The sequence below is a fragment of the Halichoerus grypus genome, chromosome 2 (genome assembly GCF_964656455.1).
Source record: "Halichoerus grypus chromosome 2, mHalGry1.hap1.1, whole genome shotgun sequence".
Lineage (NCBI taxonomy): Eukaryota > Metazoa > Chordata > Mammalia > Carnivora > Phocidae > Halichoerus > Halichoerus grypus.
This window is the reverse complement of record NC_135713.1, coordinates 164,635,662-164,648,779: the sequence shown is the minus strand read 5'-3', so window position 1 is coordinate 164,648,779 and position 13,118 is coordinate 164,635,662. Positions and strand designations below refer to the sequence as shown.

Genomic DNA, 13,118 nt, shown 5'->3' with positions numbered 1-13,118 from the left:
CAGCCGACACTGCAACAGTCCATTCAGTCCTACTGTTTCATCTGCCAGAAGTTCTCACGCACAAGGGGGCAGGGAGAGCGAGCAGAGCTTTGCATTACTGCTGGTGAGACCCCAGGCCTCCTCAGCTCCTTAGTGTTAGAGGACAACCAGAGTTTACTTGATAAAATAATTTCCTCTCAGACCCAATGGGAAGCAGGGCCAGGTTTTCAATTCCATGACCAAGCCCACTGAGAGCTGCTGGAGTATCAGCAGGTCTGGAGGTATGCAGGGTCCCGGGAGCTCAGAGAAGGACGGGGCTTGGGAAAGAGCGGCACCGGGAAACAGGAACACCTCATCCTGCTCCTATGACCTGGGCAGAAATACTCTCCAAGCATCTGAAAGAGGCTGCCTCTGATGAGGACAGCTACTTAGTATAGGATCAGAGGCTTTAAAGAGGAAGGAAATGAAGCACCAGATAAACGATGAACCCGAGGAAAAGCTGTCTGGCCAGCATTTTCCAAGGGCAGGGCAGGGAATGACAGCAGTGGGGAGCCAGGAACTAGCTTTGGCACAGGGGTACCAGGGGCACCCCTGAATGCCAGCTTCAACTTGAAATGGCTCTAGTTACGAGAGGAGGAGGATTTAGTTGAAGATAAGCTTCAGTTCTGTGTCTACCGCCCCAACCCAGCCCCACTTCTCACTACTGGGTGGGTCCATGTGTCTGTCTGGGCGGTTCATTATAAGATCACATGTCCCTGAATTGGTCTAATAGTCACAACATCTGTCAATGGAAGCCTGAGAGCTGTTTAGCATGGCAGTCATCAGGATTACTGGAGGACAGGACGAGCCATGAAGCAAGTTTCCTGACTCCACAGTGAGCTGCTGAGGCCCCAAGGACCCAAACTGATTTTCATGTCGATGAGATGCAAAGGGAGAGATTCAGTACATACAGTGCAGAAGGGGGAGGGGTGCCTTTAGTCATCCGCGGTCATTCCTTTCACTGGGTCCTTTTGTCTCATCTGGAACAGAAAAAAACAGGAAAAACTGAAGGCTCTTGCTGCTGATGGAACTCCAACACAAATACATTCTGCCTTCTCTTCAGTCCTGCCAATGAAGAGGGTGGAGCATTTTTTGTGCACAAAGCAAATCAGAAGAGTAGAATTCTGCATATGTACAGCCAAAGCCGGACCATTTATAGCTCCGTGTCACTGCTCCCACCATCCGTGATTTCTGTTCCTCTCCCTGCGTCCCAGTGCTGGGGTGCAGCTCTTAAGCTCCTCTCTTTCTTCATTCACTCATTCAACAAATATCTATGAAGCAACTCTTTTGCGCTAGGAACTGCACAAAACTGCTCCAGGCCTGAGGATTCGGCAGTGAACCAAAACAGACCAAGTCTCTCCTCCTGGTGCTTACATTCTGGGGCAAAGGAGGGGAGAACGAACAAACCAATATATGCCGGGGGGGGGGGCTGCTGGGATGGAGAATGTCCGTGGGGAAGTGGGCTGTGGAAGGCCTCTCTGGTAAGTGATGTTGAGTAGAGACCCGGCAAAGGAAGTGAGGGGGAAAGTCCTGTGGCTCCCTGGAGGGGGCATGTGCGGGGAGTGGTCCAGGCAGAGGGAACAGCAATTTCCTTTCCTGGGCTCTGCTGAGAGGCTCTGCAGTCAGTCAGGTAGGCAGAGTGTGGCACAAGAAGGCAGGGGTTCAAAGAGCAGGGTGGGTAGATCTCAGCTTAGCAGAAGTGCGAGGCTGCTGGAAAGCAGGATGGGGTCTTCTCTGGAAGCCCCGAGTGGCCCCTGTGAACTGCACCTGCCTGGCAGAAGTGGACACAACTTCTTGTGGGGATAGTGTGGAGGTGATCTCTCTAATCTTTTCCAACTTGAAAGTTCCATTCTATTTGCAGAATGCCTATAACACGTGTAGTTTAACTTCCCATTAGATATTTCTTCACTATCCATGAGTTTTCTGCTCGACTTTCATTCTTTCTTCATTCAACAAATTTTAAGCACCTCAGAGAATGACCTCTGGAATCAAACTCCCTGGACTGTATTCTGGCGCCATGACCAACTGTGTGACCCTGAGCAAGTGACTTCACTGCACTCTAAGCCTGTCTCTGTAATAATAAAATAGAGATAGGGGCGCCTGGGTGGCTCAGTTGTTGGGCGTCTGCCTTCGGCTCAGGTCATGGTCCCAGGGTCCTGGGATTGAGCCCCACATCGGGCTCCCTGCTCGGCGGGAAGCCTGCTTCTCCCTCTCCCACTCCCCCTGCTTATGTTCCCTCTCTCGCTGTGTCTCTCTCTGTCAAATAAATAAAATCTTTAAAAAAAAAAAAATAATAATAAAATAGAGATAAAGTACCCACATCATGTGGTTGTTGAGAATTAGATAAAGATATTTGTGGAGAGCACCTAGCATGGAGTATGCACCCAGGCCACATTTTCTGCTATTTGTGCAGCATCCTGCAGTAAAGGGGGTGCGTGTGTCCACAAGCTCTGAAGACCTTGGACTTCTGTGCTACCTTCCTCCTCAGAGTTCTGTTTTGTTCGCTAAAACTTTAATACTGCTGCATTTTGCAGAGATTCTACCTCAGAAGAAGTAGTTCTCCACTAGGAAATACTTTCAAAATACTCTTCCTGCCACATTTCAAACTCCTGTTCATTGTTCACACTTCCTGCTTCCCCCCAACTATTATAATCAGTAAGTCCATGGGGAACCTGGGCATGGTAAAAAAAAAAAAAGAAAATCTGCTCCTTTGTGGAGGTTCTGATATTCACTCCCTATTGACAACTTTTTTTTTTTAATTGTATTATTTATTTGACCGAGAGAGACACAGCGAGAGAGGGAACACAAGCAGGAGGAGAGGGAGAGGGAGAAGCAGGGTCCCCGCGGAGCAGGGAGCCCAATGCGGGGCTCGATCCCAGGACCCTGGGATCATGACCTGAGCCGAAGGCAGACGCTTAACCAACTGAACCACCCAGGCGCCCCCCTGCCATTCACAACTTTTACCAGAATTACATCAAATGTCTTAGGTTGGTCTTTTAGGCCCGAGTTTCCTACTTGAGCAAAATAATCGCCCGGGCTACTTGTAGATTCTTAGGCCCCAGACCTGATAAGTCAGAACCTACAGGATACAGACAGTAAGTGAGTCATAAAATCAGTCTTACAAGCCTCACTTTTCCTCATCCCCTGCAAAGACCTGCTGCGCCCAACAGGAAGGTCTATTTGTTGACACCAAGCCAGTATGTGCTCATTCCTAGCTCCACCTGTAGAACTGCTCTAAACTCACTTTCATGAATGGCATCTTTTTTTTTTTTTAATTCATTTAAGTCATCTCTATCCCCAACGTGGGGCTGGAACTCACAATCCCGAGATCAAGAGTTGCACGCTCCTCCTACTGAGCCAGCCAGGAGCCCCGTGAATGGTAGAGCTTTTGATTTTTTATTGCTCCTCTAACTTCAGATATATCTGTCAATTAATGTCTGTTAATATATTACTTTTTTTTTTTAAGATTTTATTTATTTATTTGACAAAGACATAGCAAGAGAGGGAACACAAGCAGGGGGAAGCAGAGTGGGAGAGGGAGAAGCAGGCCTCCCAATGTGGGGCTCGATCCCAGGACCCTGGGATCATGACCTGAGCCGAAGGCAGACGCTTAACGACTGAGCCACCCAGGCGCCCCAATATATTACTTTCTAAGAGTTTAACAAATTCAAGATTTTCCAACATGATAGAAATCTGTTAAGGATAAAGGCACTGGGCGCCTGGGTGGCTCAGTCGTTAAGCATCTGCCTTTGGCTCGGGTCATGGTCCCAGGGTTCTGGGATGGAGCCCCACATCGGGCTCCCTGCTTGGCGGGGGGCCTGCTTCTCCCTCTCCCACACCCCCCGCTTGTATTCCCTCTCTCACTGTGTCTCTATCAAAATAAATACTTTTTTTTTTTAAGATTTTATTTATTTATTTATTTGACAGAGAGAGACACAGCGAGAGAGCAAACACACGCAGGAGGAGTGGGAGAGGGAGAAGCAGGCCTCCCGCCGAGCAGGGCGCCTGATGTGGGGCTCGATTCCAGGACCGTGGGATCATGACCTGAGCCGAAGGCAGACGCCTAACGATTGAGCCACCCAGGCACCCCAAAATAAGTTCTTAAAAAAAAAGGATAAAGGCACTATCATATTTTAATTTTAATTTAATTATTTTTATTTATTTTTTAAGATTTTATTTGTAAGTAATCTCTACACCCAACATGGGGCTCAAACTCACAACCCCAAGATCAAGAGTCACACACTCCTCCAAGGCACCCAGGCGCCCCTGCACTATCATATTTTTAGAAAGACAAAAGTTGACCTTGTAGTGTTGTAAGTATTCGTGTGAACATACTATGTAAGATAGAGGGAGAAATAACTATAGATGTAAAAGTTCCCCAGCTCTGTCCTCTGAGAAGGCCTGGAGGCAGCAACACCCAGCAGTCATGAGCACACCTAGCCCCCTCCATGGAAAGGAACGAGGACTCCTTAGAGATATGGCTCGTCCCAGGGCTGTGTCATGGAAGGAAAATGATGAGCTCGTGATACCTTGTTGTGCCTCAGGTGGACAGAGGTAACCTCCAAATTGAGAGACACTAGAAGGGTGCAGTGTGTGGCCCTGGGGCTCTATCCTCTGCTTCAAAGGAATGGGGTCTCTGGGTCAAGGGGTATATAGGAGTTCTTTGTATTCTTGCCATTTTCTGTAAGTTTGAAACTCTTTCAAAATAATTTTTTTTTAAATTGAAGTACAGCTGATATACAATATTATGTTAGTTTCAGTGTACAACAACATAGTGATTCAACAATTAGAAACATTAGGAAACGCTCGCCACTTAAATGTAGTTGCGTTCGGTCACCACACAAAGTTATTACACCACCGTTGACAGTATTCCCTGTGCTGTACTTTTCATCCCGTGACTTACTCATTTTATAACTGGAAGTTTGTACATTGTAATGCCCTTCACCTACTTCCGCCCTCCCCTCTGGGAACCACCAGTTTGTTCTCTGTATTTATGAGTCTATTTCTGTTTCTTGTTTGTTTTTTTTTTTGAAAGATTTTATTTATTTATTTGACAGAGAGAGACACAGCAAGAGGGTGAACACAAGCAGAGGGAGTGGGAGAGGGAGAAGCAGGCTTCCCGTGGAGCAGGGAGCCCGATATGGGACTCGATCCCAGGACCCTGGGATCACGACCTGAGCCGAAGGCAGACACTCAACAACCGAGCCACCCAGGTGCCCCTATTTCTGTTTCTTGTTTGTTTGTTCATTTGTTTTTTTAGATTCCACATATAAATGAGATTATATGGTATTTGTCTTTTTCTGTCTGGCTTGTTTCACTTAGTATCATACCCTTTAGGGTCCATCCATACTGTCACGATGCAAGATTCATTCCTTTTTATGGCTGATACGCCATCCATTCTATTTACACACACACACACACACACACACACACACATTACCCCCCGCCCCCACATCTTCTTTATCCATTCATCTATGGATGGATACTTAGGTTATTTCCGTATCTTGGCTCAAAATAATTTTTTTTAAAAACACAAAGATATGCTCATTAAATGTGCTCACTAATGACCACATAAATTTTCAATTTCAGAGAAGCTGAGATTTAATATAGGGGAGCAGGGCTCTGTGGGCCTCAACCAGATCCATGTATACCCTAAGAGTTTACTGCCTTGCTTTAATTTACTAATGCAAAACCAGGTCCTGTTTTCCTACTGCTTAAGATGCAACTTTCTATCAGGGAACATGATGGCTTCCCCTACTCTCAGAGACAAGGTCACCTCAGAGGGTGCCACTGAAATAAAAATACATTATTTCATTCTTATAATGAAATGCTCTAAGAATGCTTTTTTCCTGTTTCCTGGGGCCTATAGAACACCGTGAGATTTTATCTGATGTTTGTTCCTCTGATCAAGCTACTGCAGGCTATGTATACACATATAGTCAAGGAATATGAAAATAGAAACTCCAATCTTGGTTTGTTTGTTTTTAACTGATTTTCTCTAGGGAATAAGGCCAGGGGTTGGAATACATGGACTTCCATTTTTTATTTTTCTAGATTTTTTTAAAGATTTTATTTTATTTTTTAAAGATTTTATTACTTTTGGGGCGCCTGGGTGGCTCAGTCATTAAGCGTCTGCCTTCGGCTCAGGTCATGATCCCAGGGTCCTGGGATCGAGCCCCGCATTGGGCTCCCTGCTCAGTGGCAAGCCTGCTTCTCCCTCTCCCACTCCCCCTGCTTGTGTTCCCTTTCTCGCTGTGTCTCTCTCTGTCAAATAAATAAATAAAATCTTTAAAAAAAAAAGAAAAGATTTTATTACTTTTAAAAATCACTAAAAATCTTTTAAATAAATAAATATCTCTATACCCAATATGGAACTCGAACTTACAACCCCGAGATCAAGAGTTGCATGCTCTACTAAATAAGCCAGCCAGATGCCCCTATTTTTCTATAGCTTTTGAAAATTGTTTTTACTATGAAGTATGAGATACTCCTTTGATTACAAAACACACACACACACACACACACACACACACCCCTAGTAAAAGTATCAATGTCAATATCCCAATTGTGATAACTGTGGTATAGTTTTGCAACATGTTGCCATTGGGAGAAACAGATCTCTATGTGTTATTTCTTATAACTGCATAGGAATCTTACAATCATTTCAAAATAAAATTTCAATTAAAAAAAAAGCTAGTAAAAAAAACTCAGTTTAAGACACTGAAAAGCAACCACAGACCTAGCATTCCTGAAGGAACAGATATGAGGCACATGCAGAACGGTTTTTAGAAGCTCTTTAGAAAGCCCTTTGGTGGGGCGCCTGGGTGGCTCAGTCGTTAAGCGTCTGCCTTTGGCTCAGGTCGTGATCCCAGGGTCCTGGGACCGAGCCCCGTATCGGGCTCCCTGCTTGGTGAGCCTGCTTCTCCCTCTCCCTCTGCTGCTCCCCCTGCTTGTGCTCTCTCTCTCTGTCAAATAAATAAATAAAATCTTTAAAAAAAAAAGAAAGAAAGAAAGCCCTTTGGAAAAGAAATTTGGTAATAAATAATAAGAGTCTTATATTCTCTAATTCCATTTGTAGGAATTTACTCTAAGGAAATAATCTTAACCCAAATCCAAATAGTAATCCAAAAAACTGAAAAAACTGAGCGCACAAAAATTTTCTACACGGCATTATCTATAGCGGTGAGAACCTGGAAACATGAAGGAAAATCCAACACAGGGCAATGACAGAGTATGAGCAATATGTGTATGCTGCAGTCAGAAACGTGTATGTGAAGAAACTCTTTTAGTGAGAAACTTTGTATTTGTTATAATGTTATATATTTGTTACAATGTTCAGAGAAAAAAGTAGGATTCCCATTTGGCCCATGCAATATGATTGTAACTAAGTAAAAGTGTATAGAAAGACTTAAAATGTTTTAAAGGTTGTCTTTAAAGATTTTATTTATTTATTTATTTAGAGAAAGAGAGCACACACGAGTGCCAGCAAGTGGGGGGAGGAGCAAAGGGAAGGTGAGAGAATCTCAAGCAGACTTTGTGCTGAGCGAGGAGCAGGGCTCAATCCCACGACCCTCGATCCCACCACCCTGAGATCATGACCTGAGCCGAAACCAAGAGTTAGATGCTCAACCGACTGAGCCACCCAGGTGCCCCTAGAGGTTGTCTTTAAATAACCAGGATACAACTGATTTCTTTCTCCTTTTCACTATTTCCAAAAAAATGTTTAATGTCTATGTTAATACATTATTGATACAATACAATACTTATTATTGAAAAATGAAATTGTACCAAAAAGAAAATAAAGCTACTTCCTGTATTTCAAGATGCTGGCCAATGTTCCAGGTAGTCTGCCCTGGGGTCAATCATTGTTGGGCAGATGAGAGAGAATTAAGAATTCATGGAACAACATCCTCCTCCACATACAGGGATCCTTCAGCCTCAACACAATGAGCTAGCTCTGCCCTCTGCACATGCTACTGGAATCTCACTCCCTACTCTCCCATGGCCCAGCACTGAGTGACTTCTCTTTATCAGCTTAACTCTCCAAACTTCTATCTACCCCAATCACAAACTGGAAACTTTAGGGTTTCCATTTTTTATTTTTCTAGATTTTTTTGAAGATTTTATTTTATTTTTTTAAAAGATTTTATTACTTTTAAAAAAGAAATCTAGTGTCCTGCCAGGTATTTCACTGCACAGGGACACTTATACAATCTTTGGGTAACCAGTTCATAGTTGAAGACTTAAAATCTAAAAATGATGGTGATCCATCATCCCTATGTCAGAAAGCCATAGGATGGAGCAAGGGACCTCTGCATCACGACTCAGGAGATGAGAAAGGACAGGCACATTCACACACAAGCATGTGGACAGGGAGACCGACTACAAGGAGGCTCAGAGACAGCCCCCAAGGTAGGCCAGCGGAGCAAGGGGCTCATGCAGCCTCTCAGCTCCATCACGAAGGGATGGGCTATGGAGGGACCAGAGGAATCACGGAGGCAACAGGGACTTAGAAGGAAGCCCCACAAGGGAAGGCTGGGGAAGAAAATGCTGCAGAATCTTAATCATGCACTCTGACACTCAGTATCTCTGCTGGTTTTAAGCAAATGTTCTAGAGGCCAGCAAATCAGGAAACAAGTTTTCTTAACAGTTAAAATGAGTTCTCTTCTCCCAGGTTCATTATCTACAGAGTTTGTGGCCAAAGGTCCAGGCGGCACTTGTTCACTGAACTAGAAGGTATCCTCAACTTCTTTGAGCCTCAGTTTCTCTTATCTATAAAATGAAAATAACACTTTGGCACAGGCTGACATGACGATTTGATGATATAATTCACAGAAAATGCTGACCACACACTACAGGCATACAGTAAGACCTCAATCAAATATTAGCCTCTATTAGTAATAAAAATATTTTTATTACCACCATGCTCAAGAGATAGTGAGTTCCCCAATATAGGAGGTGATCAAGTGCAGGCCGGTGGGGAAGCTGCAGAGAGGACTCAAGCACTGGACAGGTAATTGGACTAAGTGACCTTTAAGGTGCCTTCTTCCAATTTTGAGATTATGAGTCTTTTTCTTAAAAGAGTGAGAGGGATGGGCGCCTGGGTGGCTCAGTTGGTTAAGCGACTGCCTTCGGCTCAGGTCATGATCCTGGAGTCCCGGGATCGAGTCCCGCATCGGGCTCCCTGCTCGGCAGGAAGTCTGCTTCTCCCTCTGACCCTCCTCCCTCTCATGCTCTCTGTCTCTCACTCTCTCGCAAATAAAAAAAATCTTAAAAAAAAAAAAAATTAAAAAAAAAAGAGCGAGAGGGAAGAAGGGAGAGAAAGAGGAAAGGAGGGAGGGAAACACATGGACAGACACTGCTCTCCTACAGGGACACGTTTCCTGACATTTTTCTTTTTAGGGCAAAGGACTAATCTCTTGGTCCCTTGAGCCTCATCCAAGAATGGTGAGTCCACCCTCCCACAGGGACTAGAGTTACAGTAGTGGTGACTGTGGCCTTATAGTGACACAAAAAACCCACCCACACTAAGCTACTGAGCATTAATCAAAGAATAAGGGTCATAATTCCTATTGCAAATTCACAGTTAATCATGGCAGATTGTAGACATGCATTTATGGCTATTCCTCCCCCAAGCCCTACTACGATGAGAGTAAAGGAATAAGCAAAAGAAATAAAACCATGAAGGCAACAAGAACAGCAGATAAGAGATGGCAGCAACATTCTGGAAGATGAAATATGGATGGATTAGTGACTAATTCACAGAGCAGCAGGACTGACACCCCAGGGCCTGTGAGGAGGGGAGCTAAAAAGGACAGACCTGTTTGTGCTGCAGGTTCTCCAAAGGCTCAGGAACTGGAAGCACCAAGTACCTTAGAGGGTGGGAGTGCAGCTGGGGCTGAAAACGGGTGACTTATTTGTAAGTGAGGGAAAAAAAAGACACCAGTTCGGCTCTGATGTGCCCTGGTGTTCCCTCCCTGAATTCTCAGAGGAAACAAAGAACATACAGGGGGCAGAAAAACCTCGAAAACCAAACACAAAAACAAAAAGCCATAGCTTTAGAAAAGGAAGATAATGCACAAAGAAAAACAAAAAGTACTTAAGAAAAAGAACACAGCACAAGAAGTACTTTAAAATGTTTTTAAGGGGCGCCTGGGTGGCTCAGTAAGTTAAGGATCTGCCTTCGGCTCAGGTCATGATCCTGGGGTCCCCGGATGGAGCCCCAGGTCGGGCTCCACACTCAGCAGGGAGCCTGCTTCTCCCTCTCCCTCTGCCCTTCCCCCTACTCATGCTCTCTCTTTCAAATAAATAAATAAAATCTAAAAAAAAAAAAAAAAACCACAAAGAAAACAAAATTATTAAAAAAATAAAAATAAATAAAATGTTTTTAAATTCAACAGATGAGAAGTTAACATTGGAAAATATCTTCCAGAAAGCAGACAAAAAGGGAGAGAAAATTTAAGAAAATTAGGTCAATTCATGAGGTCTGACTTCTAAATTCTAATAAAAATTCCAGAAAAAAAAAACAAAACAGAGGGGAGAAAATTGTGATACAAAGAGAGAGAAATTACAATATAAAAACATTTTCTAGAACTGAGGAGACCTGGGAGCACCTGGGTTGCTCAGTCGGTTAAGTAGCTGGCTCTGGATTTCAGCTCAGGTCATCTCAAGGACCTAAAATCGAGCCCCAAGTTGGGCTCTGTGCTCAGCGCACAGTCTGCTTGTCCCTCTCTCTCTGTTCCTCCCCCCCACCCCACCCCCACGCTCGCGCTCTCTCTCTCATAAATAAATAAAATCTTAAAAAAAAACCAAAAAACTGAGGGGGAGCAAAATCAATAAGGATGGACTGACATCACCTATATTATTACGCAGTGCATATCACACACCAACCAGACCAGACCATCCATGTAAAGACTCAAAAACAAAACTTAATGACAGAGATACATAAAACTAAGCTACAAAAGGGAGGGAAACAATTACTAACTTCTTTTTTTTTTTTTCAAGTCTTTATTTAAATTCCAGCTAACATACAGTGTAGTATTAGATTCAGGCTAACTTCTTTAAAAAAACAAGAGTTTTCCAAGAAAGGAACAAATATCAGGAGCAGACTAAAGTGCTCAGTTGGGGAGAAGAATGACATATGTCATAATATCAACCTGAATAATGAATTAACCCCACATTGTGATATTGGAGGAAGGAAAAGAGAGTGTGAGTCTTCTTAAAAAAGAGGTGGGTGGGGTACAGGAGTTAAATCTTCCACAGGAAAAGTCAACCATTAATATCTAAAGTTGAGAAATAAAGAATTAAGCACCTAAGTATAATCTTTGGAAATACGGGGGTAATTAACAAAAGAAACAACCATAAGAACTGCAAGGGGCTGCTTCTGAGGGCCGGAACTCCAGGCGCAGGGCAGAGGAGGACAGCTTCCCCCTTCTAAGCCTGAGATACTTCTGAGTTTGAAAATTATAAAAATACTTCTGGAGGTAATGTTTTTGTTTATGGCAATGATTGTCATGGTGGTTTCACAGGTGTATACTTATCTGAAATTCATCAAGATGGATAGATTAAATAGGTGCACAGGGCGCCTGGGTGGTTCAGTCAGTTAAGTGTCCAACTCTTGGTTTCGGCTCAGGTCATGATCTCAGGGTAGTTAGATCCAGCCCTGCATTGTGTTCCTCGCTGAGCATGGAGCCTGCTTAAGATTCTCTCTCCCTGTCTCCTTCTGCCTGCCCCCCACCCTGCTCGTGCACACGCTCGCTCTTAAAGAAATAAGTGCAGCTTTTTTTTTTTTTAAGATTTTTATTTACTTATTTGAGAGAGAGAGCACGAGTGGAAGGGGCAGAGGGAGGGAGAAGCAGACTCCCCGCTGAGCGCAGAGCCAGATGCGGGGCTTGATCCCAGGACCCTGAGATTATGACCTCAGCTGAAACCAAGAGTTAGATGGTTACCAACTGAGACTTGGTTTTGCTTTCTCTTCCACTGCAAACTATTTAAATTCCAATTTTAAAGCGGGTTTCCTGCATTTGCAGTTATCCTGGAGGATAGTGGTATTCTAGGTTTTTGGCACAATTCTCCACAGAATGGAGAAACACGCAGAGAGAGGTGGGGGACTAAAAAATACCTCCCTGATAGTGAGGCCTCTCAAACTTTGGATCTGAGGGAGGCAGATCCAGTAGCTCCTCTGGAGAGTTCTTCCAGCTCCAGGAATTCAAATTCTACCCAAAGAGTGAAAGGCTGTCCATAAATGCTCCCACGAACCCCAGTATACTTTCGGCTGGCCTTTGTCAGGCAGCGGGAGGCTGAGGCTCCAGGCTAAACCCCAAAGTCTCCGCACTCCTTTGTTTGGTAACTTTTTTCCTTTTTTTTTTTTTTTTTTTTCGTCAGGACTCAGGTGACCAAAACACTCAGGTCTCTTCTTACATAGTCAGAATCAACAGCGTCCGGACATTAAAAATCTACCACTTCCTGAAGATCCTCAGTCGAAGAATCAGGAATTGTGTCCAAAATCCTGCCACTTCCCTGCCAAATGCAGCTGGATGAATAACCAGAACATCTGCCTGCCACAGGAGCTAAGGAAGGAAGAACTCCTGGGCCACGTGTGCACCCAAGACCAGCACAGTGAAGCGGGGGCACCATGCGCACTCGGGCCTGGGTCTCGTCTGAGGCACTGCTGGGGAGCCGGGCAAGGCTGCGCACAGCGATGTCTACTGACATCTGGCTCCAGGCCAGCCCACGCAGGGCAAGGAGGGAGAAATGGATGGCAGTTATGACACAGAGCTTCCTGCCTTAATCTTAGCCCCGAGAGGGCAGGAGGGCCCCGAATGGCGTTTAAGGGAGGAAGAGAAGCCAAGTGCTTTAGAGCTATGGCTCTCACCCTGACTGCGTCACCTGCAGGCTGTATGACCTTGGGCACGGAGTGGTCTCTCGGAGCCGCTACCTCCTCATCTGCGGGGGGCAAGAACAGTGCTGTCTCCTCACAGGTATGGCGGGGATCACAGGAGATGGTGTATGTAAAAGCCCTTAGAATGGTGCCCTCACACAGTAAGGATCTGAACCTGACTCACTGACAATCTCCTCAGAGTGAGCCTTACAGAGAAGCA

The 13,118-nt window shown here is 44.6% G+C and overlaps 1 protein-coding gene across 1 annotated transcript in view; it reads right to left on the bottom strand.

The window, feature by feature from the left end:
- PITPNA (phosphatidylinositol transfer protein alpha) overlaps positions 1–13,118 on the bottom strand; it is a 40,459-nt gene that overhangs the window by 2,779 nt on the left and 24,562 nt on the right. Inside the window, exon 11 of the mRNA XM_036091131.2 lies at positions 930–998. Coding sequence (XP_035947024.1) covers positions 954–998 — 45 coding nt within the window. The 3' untranslated portion in view covers positions 930–953. The remainder of the gene's footprint in view (positions 1–929; positions 999–13,118) is intronic.